The following is a 21,780-nucleotide window of genomic DNA, read 5'->3' as shown; positions in this document are numbered from 1 at the left end:
AGTATTCCCATCCATTTCCTCCTTGAACTCCTGAGGAGGCTGAGATCAGAAATCCTCAAGATAGATTTATGTAAAAAGCCCTTCTCTTTAAGGATCCAAAAATAAGGAAAATAGAGTTGCAAAAAAAAGTAATTAGCATAGTATTTGAAGTTAAACATTGGCTCTCATTTTGAAATATTTGTAGTATGTACAATTTGTTCTTGAATACATACAAAATTAAATATTGGGGCCTCAACTGATGAACAAGCCTGGGATTCCTTCTTTCCTCAGTGCCATTCTTCCTTCCCTGCTACCACCAAAAAAATCTGGCCGTGTCCAAAAGTGAAATAATAAAATCACTGAAATGTAGGCCTGGAAGGGACCTGGATTGGTCAACTAGCCATCCCTCTGCACTGAGGTAGGGCTAATTATTATTTAGGCCATCCTTGATAGGTGTTTAGACTTTTTTAAGAACAGGTTAGACAATGACAGAGATTTCACAGGCTCCTTCTAGGTAACTTGTTCCAATGCTTAGCTGCCCTTACTGTTAGGAAGTGTTTCCTAATGTCTAACCTAAATCTCCTTTGCAGTAAATTAAGCCCCTTATTACTTGTGCTGTCCTAAGTTGTAAAGAGAATAATTTATCACCCTCCTCTTTATAACAAACTTTTATTTACTTAAAGACTGTTTATCATGTCCCCCTCTGTCTTCTCTTCTTCAGACAAAGCAAATCCAATTTTTTCAATCTTTCTCGTAGGTCATGTTTTCTAGACCTGTAGTCAATTTTGTTGCTCTTCTCTGGACTTTCTCCCATTTGTCCATGTTTCCTGAAGAGTAGGGCCCAGAACTGGACACACTACTCTAATTGAGGCCTTATCAGTGCTGAGTAGAGTGGAAGAATTATTTCTCATGTCTTGTTTACAACATTACTAATACATCCCAGAATGGTTACATATTTACGCAACAGTATTACATTGTTGACTCATTTAATTGGTGATCCACTGTAAACCCCCAGATCCTTTTCTGCAATACTTTTTCCCAGGCAGTCATTTCCCCATTTGAGCAATTAATTATTCCTTCCTAAGTGTAGTACTATTTCAAACCATTTCTCCAGTTTGTCAAGATAATTAGGATTTCTGATCCTGTCCTCCAAAGTGCTTGCAACGCCTCCTGGCTTGATCTCACCCACAAATTTTATAAGTGTACACTCTGTCATTATCCAAATCATTTATGAATATATTAAATAGAACCCGTCTCGGGACAGATCCTTGTGGCACCCCACTCAATACTACTAAGTGTGGTTTTCTAACCAGTTGTGTACCCACCTTATAGTATGTTTAAGTTATATTTCCCTAGTTTGCTTATGAAAAGGTCATGTGAAACTATCAAAAGCCTTACCGAAGTTGAGAGACCTGATATCTGCTACTTCCCCCTAACCATGAGGCTTGTTACCCTGTCAAAGAAAATGGTATTAGGTTGGTTTGACATAATTTGTTCTTGACAAATCCATGTTGAGTGTTATGTATCACCTTATTTTCTTCTAAATGGTTTATAAATTGTTTTCTCCATTATCTTTTAGGGTACTGAGGTTAAGCTCACTGTTTATAATTCCCTCAGTTGTCCTTATTTCCTTTTTTATAGATTTTTGCCACTTTACAGTCCTCTGGGATCTCTCCCATCCTTCATGAGTTTTCAGAGACTCTTCATCCATGAATACTTAAGGAACTGCCTGTATTTCATCAGGCCCTGCCAAATTGAAGACATCTAACTTATCTAAGTTAATTTTTAATTTTTTCCTGTTTTAGCCTCAGTTCCTACCTCATTTACACTGATGTTCGCTGTTAGTTATCCAATCTCAACTTTTTTTTGGTGAAAACGGAAACAAAAAGGGCATCTGACACTTGAGCTACTGCTTCATTTTCTGGTATTGTCTTTCTCTCCTTATTGAGTAATGGGACTACCCTGTCCTTGGTTTTCCTCTTGCTTCTCATATATTTGTAAAATGTTTTCTTGTAACTCTGTCCCTAGCTAGTTTAATCTTGTTTTGTGACTTGGTCTTTCTAATTTTGTCCCTACATGCTTGTGTTTTTGTTTATATTCATCTTTTGTATTTTGATCTAGTTTCCACTTTTTGTATGACTCTTCTGAGTTGCAGGTGGTTGAAGATCTATTGGTTAAGCCAGGTTAGCCTCTTATCATACATCCTTTCCTGCACATGGGGATAGTTTGCTCTTTAAAAAACTGCCAACTCTTCTCCTGAGGTTTTTTTCCCCCATAGACTTGTTTCCTATGGGATCTTACCTACCGGTTCAGTGAGTTTGCTAAAGTCTGCCTTCTTGAAGTATATTATCTTTATTCTGCTGTTTTCCCTCCTACTATTCTTTAGAATCATGAACTCATCATTTCATGATCACTTTCACCCAAGCTGCCTTCCACCTTCAAATTCTCTACCAGTTCTTCCCTATTTGTGAGAATCAAATCTAGAACATCTTCTCCCCTAGTTAGTTATGCACATAAATGAGCACTTATGTCCATAAGCTTGAAAGAGAATTGATAGTTTACAATGGAGTGAAAATGGAGATTTCCAGTGGAATGGTCCTTTGAGTCCAGAGGTGGGCAAACTTTTTGTTCAGAGGGCCACATCAGGGTGCAAAACTGTATGGAGGACTGGGTAGGGAAGGCTGTGCCCGCAAAACAGACGGGCTCCCGTCCCCTCCCACTTCCCGCCCCCTGACTGCCTCCCCTCAGAACTCCTGACCCATCCAACCCCGCCTGCTCCTTATCCCCTGACCACCCTCTCCCTGGACCCCTGCCACAAACCGCTCCCCCTGGGACCCTCCCCCTATCCAGCCCCCCCGCTCCCTGTCCCCTCACTGTCCCCCAGCCCCTATCAACCCCCCTCCCCACCCTCCGACAGTTCCCCTGGGACTCCCATGCCCTATCCAACCCCCCCGACCCCTGACTGCCCCAGAACCTCTGCCTCCAATTGCTCCCTGTCCCCTGACTACTGCCCGGTACCCCCTACCCAACCCTTCTGCTGCCCCCACCTTACCATGCTGCTTAGAGTGGCAGGAGCTCGCAGCCTTGCTGCCTGTGCGGTTGGCATGGCTGCAGGGGAGGGAGGACAGTGGGGGAGGGGCTGGGGGCTAGCCTCCCTGGCAGAAGCTCAGGGGCTGGGCAGGATAGTCCCGCTCATATTTGAGTCTGTGCTCATATTTGAGTCTATGCAGAAGTGGAGTTTCAAAACATAGTTGGGCTTTGTAAAAAATCTCCTAAATTGTTTGCATGCATTTCAGCAGATCTTTTCTGCAGGTTCAGTCCATAGACTTTGTGACCTGTTTCATTTCAAGTTACTGGTATGTTAGAGTATTTAGTGAAACATAAACCGAAATTCATCTGCACTTCCCCTTCTAGAGGCCCCTAGTTGCCAGAGGTGTTCTGGAAGGCTAGTATTTTATTCATTTATCCTCAGCCTCATTTTGATGGAGTTATTGGCTAGTCTGCTTCCTAAGTTTAAAAAAGAACTAGATGAATTCATGGAGGATAGGTCCATCAATGGCTATTAGTCAGGATGGGCAGGGATTGTATCCCTAGTCTCTGTTTGCCAGAAGCTGGGAATGAGTGACGGGATGGATCACTTGATGATTATCTGTTTGGTTCATTCCCTCTGGGGCACCTGGCATTGGCCATTGTTGGAAGACAGGATACTGGGCTAGATGGACCTTTGGTCTGACCAAGTCTGCCCGTTCTTTTGCTGCTCCCACTGGAGGCTTAGAACATGACAAGCACACTATCTCTTCTCTATTCCCTTCCCCCAAAATTCCTTAGTAATCTGGGGATTTAGCCCCTTTTCTGCAGGAGAATGTTTAGAATCAGTTCACTCATGCAGCCGCAGAACAAGAGTACTGCCCCCTTTTGGCAAATGTAAAGTATTGGGGTGTGCAGAAACAAGCCTACCTCTTGCCAGTGTCCTTTAGGAAACAACTAGATTGGGTAACAAGCTGTCATCTCTGTGAAGAGCTGTGGGGAGTGGGTGAGGTGGTTGCCCCTTGAAAACCTTGAATAGAGAAGATAGCACACCACTGCTGCCCCTCTTAGCCTAATCCCAAGTAGAATAGGAGGAAAGGAGTGGCAGGGTCTGTATTCTAACTAAATCCAAAATTGGGCAAAGCCTTTCAGCCAAGTAGAGAAATCCCTAAAGGTCACTAAACTCTTCGTTGAAGTTTTGGCAGTTTTTGTCCCAAAATGCTAGACTAGCCTTTGTTTTGGGTTTGGTTACAAAAGGTTTGAGAGACTGTCAGCTAGTTTCAAAACAATAAAGTTATCTTAACATGAACAAATAAATAAAATCCAAATTTCAATAGAACACCCTTTCAGTAGCATGCGCTGAATTTTTTTTCTTCCAGTGTTAAGTTTTTTTCTGCTTGGCTGTTACAAGGGCTTTTTTAGGGCTGTCAATCACATTTAACTCAAGTGATTAACTAAAAAAAAAATAATCACAATTAATTGCAGTTTTAATGGCACTGTTAAATAATAGAATACCAATTGAAATTTATTAAATATTTTGTATGTTTTTCTACATTTTCATATATCTTGTAGTCTGTATTGTAATTGAAAATGAAGTGTGTGTTTTTATTATAAATATTTGCACTAAAATGATAAAAGAAATAGTATTTTTTCAATTCACCTCATTCAAATACTGTAGTGCAATCTCTTTACATTTTTAAGTTGCACTTTCAGGACAGATTTTTTGTATTACATGGTTTTCCTTTTGACTACAGTGATATAAAACTTCAAAGCCTACAAGTCCACTTAGTCCTACTTTTTGTTCAGCCAATCGCTAAGACAAACCAGTTTGTTTACATTTGCGGGAGATAATGCTGGCTGCTTCTTATTTACAATGTCACCAGAAAGTGAGAACAGGTATTGGCATGGCCCTTTTGTAGCTGGTGTTGCAAGGTACTTACATGCCAGATATGCTAAACATTCATATGCCCCGTCATGCTTTGGCCACCATTCCAGAGGACATGCTTCCATGCTGATGACACTCCTTTAAAAAAAAAAAAAAGCGTTAATTAAATTTGTGCCTGAACTACTTGAGGGAGAATTGTATGTTCCCTGCTGTTTTACCTGCATTCTGTCATATATTTCATGTTATAGCATTCTTGGGTGATGACCCAGCACATGTTCTTCATTTTAAGAACACTTTCACTGCAGATTTCCCCATAAAATGCAAAGAAGGTATCAATGTGGGATTTCTAATGATTGCTACCACACTCAAACCAAGGTTTAAGAATCTGAAGTGCCTTCCAAAATCTGAGGGGGACAAGGTGTGGAGATTTCTTTCAGAAGTCTTAAAAGAGCAACACTCAAATGTGGAAACTACAGAACCTGAACCACCAAAAAAGAAAATTAACCTTCTCCTGGTGACATCGGACTCAGATAATGAAAATGAACATGCTCTGGTCCACGCTGTTTTGGATTGTTATCGAGCAGAGCCTATCATCAACATTGACGCATGTCCCCTGGAATGGTGGTTGAACCATGAAGGGACATGTGAATCTTTAGCGCATCTGGCATGTAAATATTTTGCAATGCCAGTTACAACAGTGTCATAAGAACGCCTCTTCTCATTTTCAGGTGACATTGTAAACAAGAAGCGGGCAGCATTGTCTCTCCTGCAAATGTAAACAAACTTGTTTGAGCGATTGGCTGAACAAGAAGTAGGACTGAGTGGACTTGCAGGCTCTACAATTTTACATTGTTTTATTTTTGAATGCAGTTTTTATACATAATTCTACATTAAGCTCAACTTTCACGATAGAGATTGCACTACAGTATTTGTATTAGGTGAATTGAAAAATACTATTTTGTTTTTACATAGTAAATACTTGTGATCAAAAATAAATATAAAGTGAAGTCTGTACACTTTGCGTTGTGTTGTAATTGAAATCAATATATTTGAAAATGTAGAAAACACCCAAAATATTTAAATAAATGGTATTCTATTGTTTAACAGTGCAGTTAATCGCAATGAATTTTTTTAATCGCTTGACAACCTGGGTGTGGGTGTGTTGTGAGGTTTTTTTGTTTTGTTGTTGAGAGAAATGGAGTCTCCAGGCTTGAGAGAATTTTTTTTAATAATTTTGATAAGATTGGTTTGTTCAAGCATTTTTTATTTTAACTATTTAAATTTTCATAATTGCAGGAAATGGGGGCAGTCAGACAATTTTATGGCATGTTGAGATTCAAAAAGTTAAAGCTTTATCATTAAAACACAGATTGTCAACATCTGGTGTCAAAATGTGTAAAGTAAATATCCTTGCGTCCTTAAACTCTTAAGTTGTCACGTAGCATTTTTCTTTATCTGTAAATTTTGATTATTATAAATGAAAATAATTTTTGTCAGTTTGTGTATATGGGGAAATCAACTTTTACCGTCATTTTACCAATAAAAATCTAATCCTTCCAAGCCTAGCTTTACAATGTAACAGTGAAGCTGACTAGACACAGCTGTCAAGGGAACCAAGTAAAATGAAAAATGGAGAAACTTCTTCACTTTTCTAGTTGTTTGGAGCTTGGGTGTTTAGCTATGGTAGGCACACAGTTTTCAGGTAAGTGTAACTTCCAGGTTGAAGGTGTCCCTGGCAAGCAGCCTATTAATTAATTTCATATTTCTCCTATTTGCTTTTCTCATGTAGACAGCCAACAATCTGGAGGACTGTACTAGATAGTGTCCAGCTGTGCTGCATCCTTGTGTAATGTGTTAAAAGAAGGTTGCCACCAAAGTTTTCCCAGAAACAGGAAGTGGAACTATTAGAGTCCAATTTGGCTGCCTTGTGTTGTCCGACAGAGCTTTTACTTTTTGTACCTTTTTGAGTTTTTTTTCTCTTTTGAGAAGATGTATTCGTTTTTTTACTTTCTTTTGGAACTTGATCTTGAAAACCAGATACTTTTGATTAAACGCAAGATATTAAAAGGGGATATGATATAGTGGGAAAGCCAAGATGATGGCAACAATCATACAAATATTCTGAACTGCCCTCCAACTGGTAGGACCTTATTGCTGACTAAATATCCCTATGTATTTTAGTGGCTCTATATGAATAGTCCACTAATGCTACTTTGTTCTGCCTTCTGTTTACTATTCCATTGTGGAAAATGAGCATTGTTCTTGTGTGGCAATGGCACACTGTCCCAGTGTATTAACATCCCTGGAATGGGGAGAGACTTTGGTGGATTTCTTTAAATAACCTTTTCCAGAATAAATAAAAATGTTGCTTTTCTCTTAGTTTCAAAACCACAGTACCCAGCAGCTCTTTACCCTTGGCAGGAACAAAAAACAGGCCTATGGCAGACTACGCAGAAATCTACTGGCTTTATTACCAGCAGCTGCTGAACTCTTAGTGCTAACTTAAACAGCTCATAAATGTTAATCACTTTGCAGTTTTGCTAGAGAGCCTGTCTGCATGTCTGAAGCACTGGCTAATAAGTGGTATGTTTTTCATGAACTGGTGACTTTTTCTAGAAGAAGGTCCAAATATCAACTTCATTTGTCAGTAGAATTATTAAATATGTTGGCATCCTTTCGAAATTGTGTAACATTAAAAAAAATTACTTTCATTAGCGTTGGCATTGCTTGATTCGGACATATTTCAATAGCCTTAGATTTGCTGAACATGCAATGGAATGAGTAGACTGTTCAACAGAACACATTGTTTGCTTACTGACCTGTTTTTAGACATCTGACTAAATTTAATCCAAATCTAATATGAAGAAACTCCATACAATTCTCCCTGCACTTCGTAGATAGAAACTAATTCCACCACTTACTCAGTTTAGGTAGTCTACTTCCAGCAAAACTGATAGTTATATACAAATGCAATAACTGTATTTAATTTTTGCAAATTTAATGTCAGGAAAGGTAAACTTTAAGGTTTTAACTGAAGTGTTAACTTGACATTGCATGCATTTGCTTAGTAAACCCTTCAACAGCAATGTATTAAGGTGTCCTTTTTAACAAGAGAAACAACATAATACAGATGCCTAAAATAAGGGCAAATTCCAAGGCATGGGGATTCTTTTATTTATTTTTAATTGTTTTGTACAGAAAATACTACAGAAGGGCCCTGAATCTGACTGGGGCCTCTGGGTGCTACTGTAATACTGCCACTATTAAAAGAATTGTGTTGTAGCAATCCTAACTCTTACATTTGATTCTTAACTATATATCCTAAATTTCACTCGTACGTTTTTTCTTTTTACCTTCCTAGGGAATCAAGTAGGAAGGAAAGGGGGGGAAACTGGGAAAAGCAGAAATATTATTGGAGCATGCCCACTAGAAACATAGTACCTTTGATACGTCTGCTCCTTTTAACCTCATCATTATGTGAGCACTAAAGGTAGTGGGCACTTAAATACACACTGTTACTTCTTTTACAAGGACTGCACCTGACTTCATGTACTTGAGGACCAATGTTTCATCTAATTTTTTCCATCCCTGTGTGGAATAAATTTTATGTGCACAGAAGTATGTGCGGATGTGTGCCGCCAGTAGAAACAAAAAATCTAGGTATAATGTATACTTTTTAAAAGTTACCATAGGGATAATTACTCCAGCCAGGACAGGTTAGGCGTTTTAGAACTCACCACTCAAAGAATTAAATTTAAGTGTAAGAGAAATAAAAAGTATGAAATGCATAGACCAGTCAAAACACTAAAATAATACGCTTTGAAAGAATAAAATTACGGAGAATATATATGCATTGTAGGAAGTACCCAGAAGTAACAATAATAATACAAGTATGTGTTGGGAGGTGAGTGTGAAAGAGACTGTGTGACCCAGAGACACTGTGTGTGCTGGCTGCTGGGAAGTTTCTGAGAGACGCCAAGTGCTGTCTCTTTAAGGCACTCACTGAAAGCTCTCCTGCTCTGTCCTGAGCCCTGTCTCCCCTCCCCCACGCTGCAGAGATGGGATACATGGGCAAGGGGGGGGGTGTGAGTGACTGCTGGGGAAGTCTTAGAAACCATGCACTGTCTCTCTTTAATAATAATAAAAAAAAAGACACTCACTGTTCAGACCTCAGACTGCAGCAGCTCAGAGTCCTGAACCAGCTCTCTGGAGCTCCCCAGTTCTGTGGAGATGGGGGACAAGGGGAGGGGGGACAGCCTGACATCAGCAGCCACCCATCCCCCTACTCTGCATAGACAGCAGGAGGGTCCTGGGAGCAGCTGCAGGATGGAGCAGTGTGGCTGCAAAGCAGCAGGGGGAGGGGCAGCTGAACACACACTTCCAGATGTGTGCACTCTGTTAATCAACTGGGCTACTCTTGAATCTCTGCTGGATAGCCACCCAACCATTCAGCTTACAGGGAACACAGTTGAAGACCCTCATTTTCACCAGACTAACCAGGGATTGGTATCAAAACCCTCCTTGCCTCCTTCCCCATCTAGGGAGGGGAGGAGCTGACAGACCTGCTCGTCAGACAGGTGATCCAGGAGTGGCTTACGGATTTGCTTTGTCATGTATTTTAAGCTTCCTCTATACTCTTCATGCAGGCAATAGGTCCTTCCAGTTCTCTTACGGTAGGCAGCCACACTTCTCTTAGATGGTGCTAAAGATCCCTGCAATGACAGGAAAATGATTAAATGAGATAAATGTGATCTGCACCCATGTGCTGCAGAGGAAGGCGCGCTGTGCCCCCATCCCCTAAAATCACTGCTAATCCGATCTGGGGGGAATTCCTACATGACTCACATAATGTGATCATTTAGACCCCGAGTATGTGAGCAAGAACTAGCCAGCCAAGCACCTGAGAGAGAATGAGGTGGTACTGAGCAGAGCAGAGCCCACCTTACCAGTGTATCATCTCTAGCTGTGGCTCTCCCTGTTAATTCAGAAGGAAGAAGAGGAAATACCTCCCAGAACACATTGGGGGAATATTTTCCTGGTCCCTGCCAGTAGCAGGTTGAAGCATGAGCTTTAGGAACTTAAGATATAAACCAGAAGTAAGCCCCAAGGCTGTTGAGCCCTGCTTCCCATCCTCACAAACAATGTTAAAAATATCTGCCTACCAAGTTTCAAATGTAAAAGTAACAGTTCCCTAATCACAGATTTTTAACAGGAAAAACTTAATCCATCTCCTCCGTCAACATGCACACAAGCAGATGAAAGGATTTTTCCCTAGGCGTACAAATTTTATTTTTGAGCAAAAAACAATTATTGAAAATCTTTTCTAAAAGCTATCCTTCTGAAAGAAGTTGAGCACTGAAAATGGGTGTTACAATAGAAGCCATTTTCAAAAGTTAGCTGTAGTATTAGTTATGCAATATGTAATTAGTTAAGCAAATGCAATAATAGCTTTTGTCAGTATACCAATGGTAGTGTGAATTTGGCACTGATAAAAAGCTCCAGAGTGATGCCACTAGGAAAAAAAAAAGTAGTAGGCTGGTAGCCTACAGAAAGTGGGTTGATCAGTTGTGGTGAACAGGCGTATGTACACATCAGCTGTAACTTAATGGACAACCTTAGCTACTCTCAGTAGTGTCTGAGAATGCAATAGACACAAATTGAATTCCTCTCTTAGTTGCTTCAGATCAGGGTTGAGGAAAAGAGCTTTTACTGCTTTTTTGTTAAAGTTCTGTGCTTAAAGGTTTCTTAACCTACTGACTGAGACTGGATTTGAACCAGTGAGCATGAAATAATTCCCAATCTCTGCAACTATTTTATAAAGCAAGTAAATTCATTTTTTCACTTCATTGCCAATTCCCGAGATCGACTTCAGACACTCCCTAAATGTATCCAGGAAGGTTTGCATGTACTCCATGTATTGCTTTTAGGTATTTGTGCTCATCTGCAAAATCTCAAATCTAGGGTTTATTGGGCAAGGATGCTTGGTCAGCAACAGTCAGAGCAATGCTCCCTTGCTAGGTAGGGAAACACCAATAATAGCACCTTTCCAACAGCTCATGTGACTCAGAAGCAGAATGAGAGGCCCAAGTTGGACTTAGTGAATAACTCGTGTAGGAAAGACTATGGGGGGGAGAGAGAGAGGAAAGGCTATGGAGAATTGAATAGATACAACCAAAAGTCTAAATTTGTCATTTGGATTTTCTGTGTTAAAATGGGTTTTGCAATATAAATTTGAATACTAACTCAATGACACGTTTGCCTTATTTTCTTGCAGATCTTCAAGTTGCTCCATTTTAATTTTCAGTGCAGACCTTTCTGCTCCCTTAAGTTATTATAAACTTTTTTGCTGCTCTGCAAACACGTGAAGATGTCTCGCAGCCCTGATGCGAAGGAAGACCCTGTGGAATGCCCTCTTTGCATGGAGCCCCTGGAGATTGATGATATCAACTTCTTCCCTTGCACCTGTGGCTACCAAATCTGTCGCTTCTGTTGGCACCGTATCCGAACTGATGAGAATGGACTTTGTCCTGCTTGCAGAAAGGTAAATATCCTGGAATAACTGCTTACCTTGCATATGTCGTGAGGTTCTTGCATTGGTTAGTACTCTTACGCCAGGGAACCTTGCTTCAAATGACAGTGTAGATCTGGTGTGAGCATCTTGCTGTCTGGATGCCGTCTGTACATATGAAAATCATTATGCAACTAGTAGTTGTCTCTGCGGAATAAGTTGAGAAGTGGAATAGCAGTGGAGGGTGCAGGTCAGGACTGAGGTCTGTGGGTAGAGTTGTTTAAAGGAGAACTAAAAAAATACATCTGGGAATCAGGGTAGTGATGCACTGATGTATCTGTTTGGGGATAGATGGCGAGGATTGAAACAGAAGGATATGCTTCAAGTGAGGGTTAAGGTATGGTGGTAGAGCTGTGTTGGGAGTTCATAAAGTACCCCTTTTTGCTGTACTTGTTGAGCCAGAGCTATTCTTCATTTTTATTGACACCCACTTTACAAGCCATTAGCTCTTGGTGAGTGTGCTTGACAGGTGTCTAGTTTCTTGCACCTTTGTTACCAAATGCTCAATGTACTTTGAGTGCCATACTTATGACTTCGCCCATTCTATCCAGTTACAACTCCAGTTACCTGACATATTTTGATTTTCTCTTTTTAAACTCTCTAAAACTGGTCTTCAGGTCTGCTGCCCTTCGTTTCTCCTAGGGTCACAACCTTGGAATCTTTGACTTTTCTCTTTTCTTTCCTCCTCATGTAGTCTCAGCTAAAATCTGTTGCTTCCTTCTGCCTTCATCACCCAACACACCTCTTCAGAAATCCTTGGTAATGTCTCCTTTAATTATTATAACTTCCTCTTGTCTCCTTGCTTTTCACCTTTTTCCCTCTAAACCCAGCCACAGAGGTCCCCCTCTTTTTTTCCCCTGTTCTAAGCATGCCCTGTCCTCACTGAATCCCTTCATTAGCATCTTGTCTCTTTTATGGCATCAATTCCAGCTCCCTTTCTAGGCCTTAAGTAACCTTGTTACACCTGCATCTGTGCGCTTGCTGCCTCATTCTTCCATATGCACCTTCAGTCATCTTAACATGTTGCTCCTTTGGGCCTTGTCTACAGTAAAGAAATTTGGCATGCTAATCACTGTTTGGAGACTCTAGCAAGCCTGAAAAGCACCACACATCGACATACAGGTGTAATCAGTGATGCACAGAAGCTAGCTTCACTGTTTTGGATTGGACTTTCTACAAGGAAGACTAATCAGTGTCATTGGTCACTCTGTCTCCACCAGTGCAATGCCATTGTCGACAGTAAATTCTGTTGTGATAATGCCAATGATATGATTATTCCTTCTGCTACAGTCCCACAGTACCTGTCACTGCTTATGGAGTCTGTCTGATTTACCTTCTGTACTCTGCTGGCTTGAGGACAAGCTTTCTGGACTCTTTTTGCCTGTACAAATATTGCTTCATGCCCCTGAAATGTTGTTGTACAGTACTTCTTGCCAGTATTCACTCCTTTGTGATTACTGTGTGCTTGCAAACTGGTTTTGGAGCATGTCTCAGAAGCCACCGTAGTAACATGCTGCCAGGTATTCCTCAGCAGACTTCTGGGCACTAGTGAATGTCTGGATTAAGGAGATCGTTACAGCTGACCTCTGTAATTTGGAACACTTTGGCTCATGACTGGGTTTCCAAATGCCTTATTGAGCTGGATATCATTTGCTCAGGAAAATAGAAGGACTGGCAGTGCAATGTTAATAAGGCTGGGGATGTCAACAGCCATTCCAGGGCAGGGAGGAAAATCTGCCCTTATGATGAACCAGACCATGTTCTTGGCACTCTCCTATCTTTGGAGTATGAGATGCTTTTGGACAGAACTGTGGCACCCACCAGTGGGCTGTTGAGGAACCTGGAAAGAAGAGAACACCACCTCCCATGGTGCTCTCTGAAACTAGTGGGGCAGACCAGGATCCAGGAATGCGAGAGGCTCTGCCATGATCCCAGTAACATCTGTCCAAAACTCTGAGATGGTAGCTGCAGCAAAAGCAGTCACGTTGGTTTGTGAAGATGACACCTTTGGAGACTGAAGGGATATCTGCACAAGGTATATGTGTGTGTTTTTTTTAACTCAAGTTTTTGCATTGTTGGGGTTTGGGAGTAGTTTTCTGGGTTCACATGAACATTCATACGGGTGTGAAATAGGATGAAGATGATGTAGCATCATGTGAAAAAAGAAAAGGAGTACTTGTGGCACCTTAGAGACTAACAAATTTATTAGAGCATAAGCTTTCACGAATTTGTTAGTCTCTAAGGTGCCACAATACTCCTTTTCTTTTTGCGAATACAGACTAACACGGCTGCTACTCTGAAACCAGTCATCATGTAAAAGAAGTCCTCTCTTCCCACCTGCCTTTTCTGGTTCCCCTGGTGCATCAGCCCGCTTAATTTCCTCATCCGCTGGATATTGCTAGTTTTGGAAGTCCCATCCGGAATGCCCATCACCACCTTTCCCCATTCACCTACATGGATCAGTTCTGAGGGCAGAAGTACCCTGCTAGCTGAGCCATGCCATGTGACCATTCTAAGGCTAAGTGCACTGCACGGCCTGGTATAGAGTGCATTCACTACACATCACACCTCACCAGCACAGGTATAAACCTCTGTGTAGATGGTGAACCATTGCTTAGGTGAACAGAATGTGGCAGAAACTTAGGGCATATACCTTACATGGCTCTTTGTGCCCAAGCAGTGCCTCCCCCATCTACACTGCTGTTCTTAGCAATGTAGTGTACCACTCCCGGAGCGCCTCTCGCTGCTACAGGGAAAGCTTCTGGCGGGGGGAGGCAGCAGGCAGAGGCTCATTGACGTAAGCATATTGACTCACTCCATATTTCTCATTTCAGAGACCACTTCTGCAACAAGGCAACAAATGGGAAATGTTTGGCATATCCATTACGTGGCAGGAATGTGACCATGCATTTGGGAATACAAGAAGCAGAGTGCTTGACAGATCCCTTGGCAAGGAACAAAAACTAGATCTGTTTTTCAACGTTCAGAAAAACATGGAAAGAAAAAATTTTAAGTTTTGAAGAATACAACTTCTCTTTAAATGCCAAGGGAAATTTATGCAAGAGGACAAAGAGTGTGTGAGGCGCTATGTACATCATGATAAAGAATAAGACTTCAAAACAAAGTTTTGATAGAGTACATGCAGGACCAATAGCAATTTGCACAGTTAGCCCACATTTCAGCATAAAACAAAATCTGGCTTGCTGTTTTTTGTTATGTATTAGTTACATTTTTGAAGGTGGCTTCCATGTTTCGTGGTAAAATAAATTATGCAAATCAATCTCAGTTAATAGTTCAGCAGGCATAGTTTGAATTACCTTAAACAGCACTGCTTTACTACCCCCATATCCTCTGTGTCCAAAAGCATCTAAATGCTGGTAGTACTTTTATTAAAAACTAATTTATTCATGGTATCAAACCGCCTAGCAACTATAGAATCAGTGATAAGTTAAACTGCTAACATTTCAGTATGCCGCCTTCAGGCATTAAGCGCATCGATCCTCTTGCATTCCTACAACAGCAGAATATGAGCACAAAGCAACTCTGATTTGGTTCATGTGTCTGTTGCAGGCAATGTTCATAATTGTCACACTTTTGGTGGCACACCTTTATTGTCCACCTCCATTCTTTGCTGCAAGACTCATGCCTCCCTCTGTCCATTGTCAAACACCTCCTTTGCTTTCACAGTATTGGACAGAATACAACAAGTGGATATCACGACACTGTTCACTGTATTCAGTAGGTACTTCCACTTTGCTTTCAGCCTTTCAGAGGCATACTTGACCACCTTTCTGCACACACTTTGTAGCTGTATCACTCTCCCCTCGCCCAGTCCAGTAAACATCTAGGAACTATGCACCATGATCTTGTAAGGCTTTTGTCACCATGGAGTGGTAGACTTCTGTTAATTTATTCCTGGGCTTGATCAGGTGCGCACGGGTTCATCTATAGCTCCAGAAATTCAGGAAACCCAGCTGTTCAAATCCATTAGTGGTCGTGCAGATGTTTGCTAGCTTGATTGTATGCCCTTGAAACACTTGATCTCTGCTGCTATATTCAAGGGTTTCCAGTCCCATTGGTGCCTAATTGACCAGTTGCTATCCAGGGTAGACCTCTTCCTTGGGACAAACACTGCTTTTTTGTACAGAGTGACGCTCTCATGCAGATGATCTGGAGCTTCCCAAAGGGGTACAAAAGTCTCCTCCTTCGAGTAGTGTCTTTGGGTGCTCCACTGTAGGTCTATCTGCTTTCCCGTGCCTCTTATCGGAGATGTTGGTAGCAGTGTCCATTTGGCCAGCACATGAACTCTCCCTGACTTGAGGCTAACTAGCACTGCGTGGGTGAACCATCCCCAGTTCCTTCTCAACTGCACTTGGCCTGGGACAGAGCGAATAGCAGTCCGCTTTCTCTTTACACCAGAGTTTGAGTTCAGTTTCTTAGCTTCTTTTAGCATTTCCATTAGATTTTTTTAGTTTTATAGGCTTTCTGGTTTTTTTTACTGTTAAAAAAAAAATACTCCTCCCCCTCCCCCCCGTTTTTTCCCTTTTTCCCATCTGGGGATCACCCTCAGTAAAAGGGCATGCCTGACTCCCCTGGGTTTAAATGGTGTCTTTCCTGCAGGGAGACAGTATTGGTTACAGATGACGCTGCTGCTGTGTCCGGTGCCTAGGAGAGCTCACCTTCCACAGAAGTGTACCTTCTGTCAGCAATTGAAGGCTAGATCCAGAAAGAATCAGGAGTTAAAGTTGAAACTCCTTATGGAGGATGCTCTTAAACTGGCCTCTGATCCTGGTCCCAAATCCCCTCCACGGTGAAGATTGTCCCCAGAGACTTCTACGTCTAAGGAGGGAGAACCAAAGAGGAAATCTTTGTACTCTTTGCAAGGCCTCCAAAAAGAGAGCTGCAAGTCCTCAAACTGAACCCCGGACCAGTCAGAGGAGATCTCTGGCATGGTCAGTCACCTCGGCTCCGAAGCACGGTATCCAGAGGAGACACGGGTCCTCAGGTGCAGACACCACTTACAAGCCTAAAGACCTGAAGGGCGGAGGCTCTGAAGCGGTGACACCACCTGTCAAGGGCAAGAGCAAAGACCGTAATGTCTCTGCGAAAGCTGTACTGATGTGGAAACCCTCGGTATCAGCTACTTCCAAACAACCGTCTTTTTGGACTGATCATCTTGTGCAAGATCTCTGCCGATTTCCTCAGTATCAGTGAATCAGCACCAACAAGCCTTGATGGTACTGATCACAGTGGTAATGCAGGAGTTTCATTTTCCCAGAGATCTCATGGTGGCTGAGACTCCAAGAGTTTCCCACTTGCTTGATACCTGGGCCCCGGTACTGAGCACATCTCGATCCCTGGAATCACCACTGGCACCAGGGTTTTGGCCACCAGTCTCTTTGTCGGTTCCAACGCTGTCCAGTGAGGACTCAAATAGTGACCAGGATGATATCCTCTTGCTATCGTCACACCATGGCCCATTTCTACATCAACCAGGGCGCTTCCAGTTACACCCTCAGTCCAAACCTCAACCTTCTTGGTACGACCACCTGTGGGTTCCACCATACTGGGAACATGGGCAACCTACATGCACCATATTTCTCGGGCATCTGGTGTCTCCTACCAAGCATCAGTAAGATGGTCTCCTTCAGCCTCTGCATCTAGAGCTCCAGAACCTCCAATGAAAACTTGAGCAGGAGGCCAGATTAAAGAGGAGGTTACACCATCAACCAATATCTCCTCCTTCTCACCAGGTGAGGTAGTGATGGCCCCCCTCATCATCCATGGTGGATGATTTTAAACTATTTCATGATCTCACAAAAAGAGTAGCAGATACTACAAATTCCCCTTGAGGAGGTGAGACCTGACAAAGCCTCCAGTCCCAGCCTGTGGATCCACCGACTCGAGACATTGTTCCTCCATAGTTCCAACACACAGACCTGCTGCTCCAAGGAGGTACAAGAAGTATTGTTACACAGTAAACAAATTGTCTACCTGCCCCATTTACCTGCAAAAATGGAAAAGATTCCAAATTTGGTATAATTCCAAGCAAATTACCTTGGTATCTTCCTCCCTCCTCATCGTGCAAAACTACATACTAGGCCTCAAGAGGACAGGGCTGTCTCTCAGCTCAGTCAAAGTACATCTTGCAGCCGTAATGGCTTTCTACCAGCAGATAGAGAGATACTCTGTTTTCACCTGTCCAACAATAAAGAGATTCCTCAAAGATATAGCAAAAAGAAAAGGAGGACGTGTGGCACCTTAGAGACTAACAAGCTTTCATGAGCTTATGCTCAAAAAAATTTATGCTCAAATTTGTTTCTCTAAGGTGCCACACGTCCTCCTTTTCTTTTTGCAGATACAAACCAACACGGCTGCTACTCTGAAACCTGTCAAAGATATAGGAAACCTCTTCCCCAAATCAGGCACCCCATTCCAGTGAGGGACCTAAATCTAGTTTTAAAGAGCCTAACTAGACTGCACTTTGAACCTATGGCCCCTTGTTCTCTTACACATGTATTAATGAAGACAGCATTCCTAGTAGCCATCACCTTGGCATGGAGAATAGGGAAAATAGCAGCATTAATGGCACATAGACCTCTTCACAATTTTCTTTTAAAGTCAGTCACTGAGGTCACACCCAAAGTTCATCCCCATGGACACCTTGTCTTTTCACATGAAACAGTTCATTCACCTTCTACCCAAAGCCTCCTCATGACAACAGGGAGGCTACACTACATACACATGATGTTAGAAGAGCCGTGGCCTTTTATTTGGACAGGACAAAGGCCTTTACGAAATCTCCTAAGCTCTTGCTCTAAATTGTGGAAAGGTCAAAGGTGTAGCAATATCAGCTCAGAGACTCTACAAATGGGTCTTGAATTGTATTAACTAGTGCTACCATGATCGTAATGTGCTACCCCCATCTGGAATCTATACGCATTCCATGAGAGTGTTTTCCATCTGTCACCCCATTAAAAACGTTTCTATGCCAGAAATCTGCAGGGCAGTGACTTGGGCATCTGTTCATACTTTCACAAAACACTATGCAATTACTAGATTTTCAGCTCCACAGTATTGTCATCCATAATAGACTAGACTCCGAAGCCCTGACCCTCCATTGGGGATACTGCTTGGGAATCACCTACCTTGGAGTACCCATAGGGATGCTACTCAAAGAAGAGGAAGTTACTCACCTTGTGCAGTAAAGTAATGATAGTTCTTTAAGGTGTGTCCCCCTTGGATGCTCTACAACCCTCCCTTCTACTTCGGTGTTCTCAATAGGGGAGCTGCAGTAGGGAAGGAACTGAGGGTGGTTCACCCACATAGTGCTAGTTAGCCTCGAGGACGAGCACAAGGGAGGGAGAGCACATGTGTGGGCCAAACAGACAGTGCTACCAAACCTTCAATGAGGGACACAGATACACATACAATGGAGCATCCGTAGGGACATCACTACTGCACAAGGTGAGTAACTTCCTCTTCCTCACTTAGTTCTGCAGTTACCTTGGATAAGCAGGTGTATCCAACAACCCTCACACCATTTGTAATCATGCTCCTGACCTCAAATTGACATGAAGTCCACTGAACTTTGTCTTGAAGTAGCTCATGGAGCTGATTATTTGATCATGGTGGAGAATAGAGCTTTTCACGCAATATGAATTCCACTGTTGGACTCTTCCTCCGACTTACTGTGTGTATTGCTAGAATTTGTTCCTCTTTCTCTTGTGGGTCACCTGGGATGCTTGGTGATTTAATGTTGAGTATCTCCATTCTGAAAAAAAGGATGCATAGAATGGACACACTACCCATATCCTTTACATTGGGGCAAACTGTTTTAGTTTTAAGTGGTACGGTTACCTATTATAGATGCAACCTTGGTTTCCCTCCGTTCTTAGCCTCATGGCTCAATCCTCACTATCCCCTATAACTGAAAGCTGCCTTGTTGTGTGCCAAACAGCCTTTCCTCCAAGTTTCTCTTAAGAAACTCTACCTACTATTCTTTATCCTCTTCGTTTAATAATCTGCATATAATTAGACAAAGAGCTGTTCAAGTTTAAAAAAAAAAAAAAGAAAAAAAGTTCCTTACTTCAGAGCCAGCTATCTGTGGAAATGCCATATAAACTTAATGCTGTGTCCTTCTAAAAAGATTATCCATGTGTGTGTTGAAGACATAACATGTGATTAAGTATGGCTGTGACCAAGCCTCAAGAGTGGGTCATTGATTATGATCCAACAGTTATTCAAGTGAAGTGTGCATGAAGGATTGACTGTTGCATGGGGTTTGTTCTTCAGTTGTGGTCCTATAGTACCTTGATTTTGAGCCACATTTCCTTAAAAATCCAAGTTCAAGGGTAGATCAAGTCAATATGGTGTTGCAATGCGTGGAGTTGAATGCATCTTTTCCATTAACACTAATAGAATGTGTAGACTTTTAAATTCCTGTGCATGGCAATGAAAAAGTATATTCCCTATACTTTCAGCACAAACTCTATCCTTTGCATACCAGCTCAGGTACTTCACATTAACTGTTTGTCCAGGACAGTGTAGAGAGAAGGTTTGTTTGGTATCCTGCCTCTAGTACTGGTCAATATATTGTAATTCAGGGGAAGGTTAAATTCTTCTATAATGCACCTAGTCAGTCAAGTCTGTTGGGTGTTAGAAGGTGGGGAGAGAATTCCCTGTTTTTTGTGTAATTAAGTTTCACATTTTAAACTGTCAACCCCAGAGGAAATTCCATAATATGTGCACATGTCATATCTTTAGCATCACTTCAGTAACTTCTTCATTCTCATCAATTTTAAATTTTGTCTTACGATGCATTGTGTATATATTGTGTTACATAAACTTTGTTACTGTATGCCTCAAACTGTTATGAAGACTAGTTATACATTTTATAATTTTGAGTTTTGTTTTCAGGACTGAGAATGGCTAGGAGTGCATTATGAGCAGCAGGGTGTGAAGGATAAATATATAATAGCCTTGACATGCTTTCTGAGTTGTATGTCTTCACTGTAAAAAGGGGTGGTTTTACCTCAAGATGGCTGTCTCAGTGTGAAGCCCTAGGAGTGATGAGGCACTGTAGTTTTTGTTCGAATAGTTGCTCGTGTCCATTTCATGTTACGGGGGTGGGTGGGTGTGTGTGTGTGCTGCATGCACCATTGCTGGAGATTTTTCCCTTCGTCTGGCATCCATCAGGCTGGCTCTAGTGCCCTCTTGTGTGCCATATAAGGAGTGCCACCAGCCACGGACCTCAGTTCCTTCTTACCACCTGTGATGGTTGCTGAAATGTCTCCCCTTGCTTCAGCAAGGTGCCTATCAGCGGTTTTCTTCTCTGTATTGTTAGGTCAGTCTATAGTTTAGTTATAGTGTATACATTGTAAATAGTACGAGGAGTACTTGTGGCACCTTAGAGACTAACACATTTATTTGAGCATAAGCTTTTGTGGGCTAAAGCCTACTTCATGAGATGCATGCACTGGAAAACACAGCACGAAGATATAGACAGAGAACATGAAAAAATGGGGGTTGCAATAACTCTAACGAGTAATCAATTAAGGTGTGCCATTATCAGCAGGAGAAAAAACTTTTATAGTGATAATCAGGATGGCCCATTTTAAACAGTTGACAAGAAGGTGTGAGTAACAGTGGGGGGGGGAAATTAGCATAGGAAAATAGTTATTAGTTCGTGTAATGACCCATCCACTCCCAGTCTTTAGTCAAGCCTAAGTTAATTGTATCCAGTTTGCAAATTAATTCCAATTCATCAGTCTCTCATTGGAGTCTGTTTTTGAACTTTTTTTTGTTGAATAATTGCTACTCCTAGGTCTGTAATTGAGTGTCCAGGGAGGTTGAAGTGTTCCACAACTGGTTTTTGAATGTTATAATTCTTGATGTCTGATTTGTGTGCATTTATTCTTTTGCATAGAGACTGTCCAGTTTGGCCAAGGTACATGGCAGAGGGGCATTGCTGGCACATGATGGCATATATCACATTGGTAGATGTGCAGGTGAACGAGCCTCTGATAGTGTGGCTGATGTGATGAGGCCCTGTGATGGTGTCCCCTGAATAGATATGTGAACAGAGTTGGTAACGGGCTTTGTTGTAAGGATAGGTTCCTGGGTTAGTGGTTCTGTTGTGTGGTGTGTGGTTGCTGGTAAGTATTTTCTTCAGGTTGGGGGGCTGTCTGTGAGCGAGGACTGGCCTGTCTCCCAAGATCTGAGAGTGAGGGATCATCCTTCAGGATAGGCTGTAGATCCTTGATGATGTGTTGGAGAGGTTTTAGTTGGGGGCTGAAGGTGATGGCTAGTGGCGTTCTGT

At 41.9% G+C, this 21,780-nt stretch overlaps 1 protein-coding gene across 13 annotated transcripts in view; it reads left to right on the top strand.

Moving 5' to 3' along the window:
* The window catches only part of CNOT4 (CCR4-NOT transcription complex subunit 4), a 121,518-nt gene that overhangs the window by 45,760 nt on the left and 53,978 nt on the right, over window positions 1–21,780 (top strand). For all 13 annotated transcript variants that reach the window (XM_038403347.2, XM_038403312.2, XM_038403294.2 and 10 more), the window contains exon 2: window positions 11,166–11,432. In XM_038403347.2, coding sequence (XP_038259275.1) covers window positions 11,259–11,432 — 174 coding nt within the window. In that variant the 5' untranslated portion in view covers window positions 11,166–11,258. The remainder of the gene's footprint in view (window positions 1–11,165; window positions 11,433–21,780) is intronic.

Source organism: Dermochelys coriacea, chromosome 1 (assembly GCF_009764565.3).
Source record: "Dermochelys coriacea isolate rDerCor1 chromosome 1, rDerCor1.pri.v4, whole genome shotgun sequence".
Classification (NCBI taxonomy): domain Eukaryota; kingdom Metazoa; phylum Chordata; order Testudines; family Dermochelyidae; genus Dermochelys; species Dermochelys coriacea.
The sequence above is the reverse complement of the archived record's forward strand: the minus strand, read 5'-3'. Positions and strand labels throughout refer to the sequence as shown.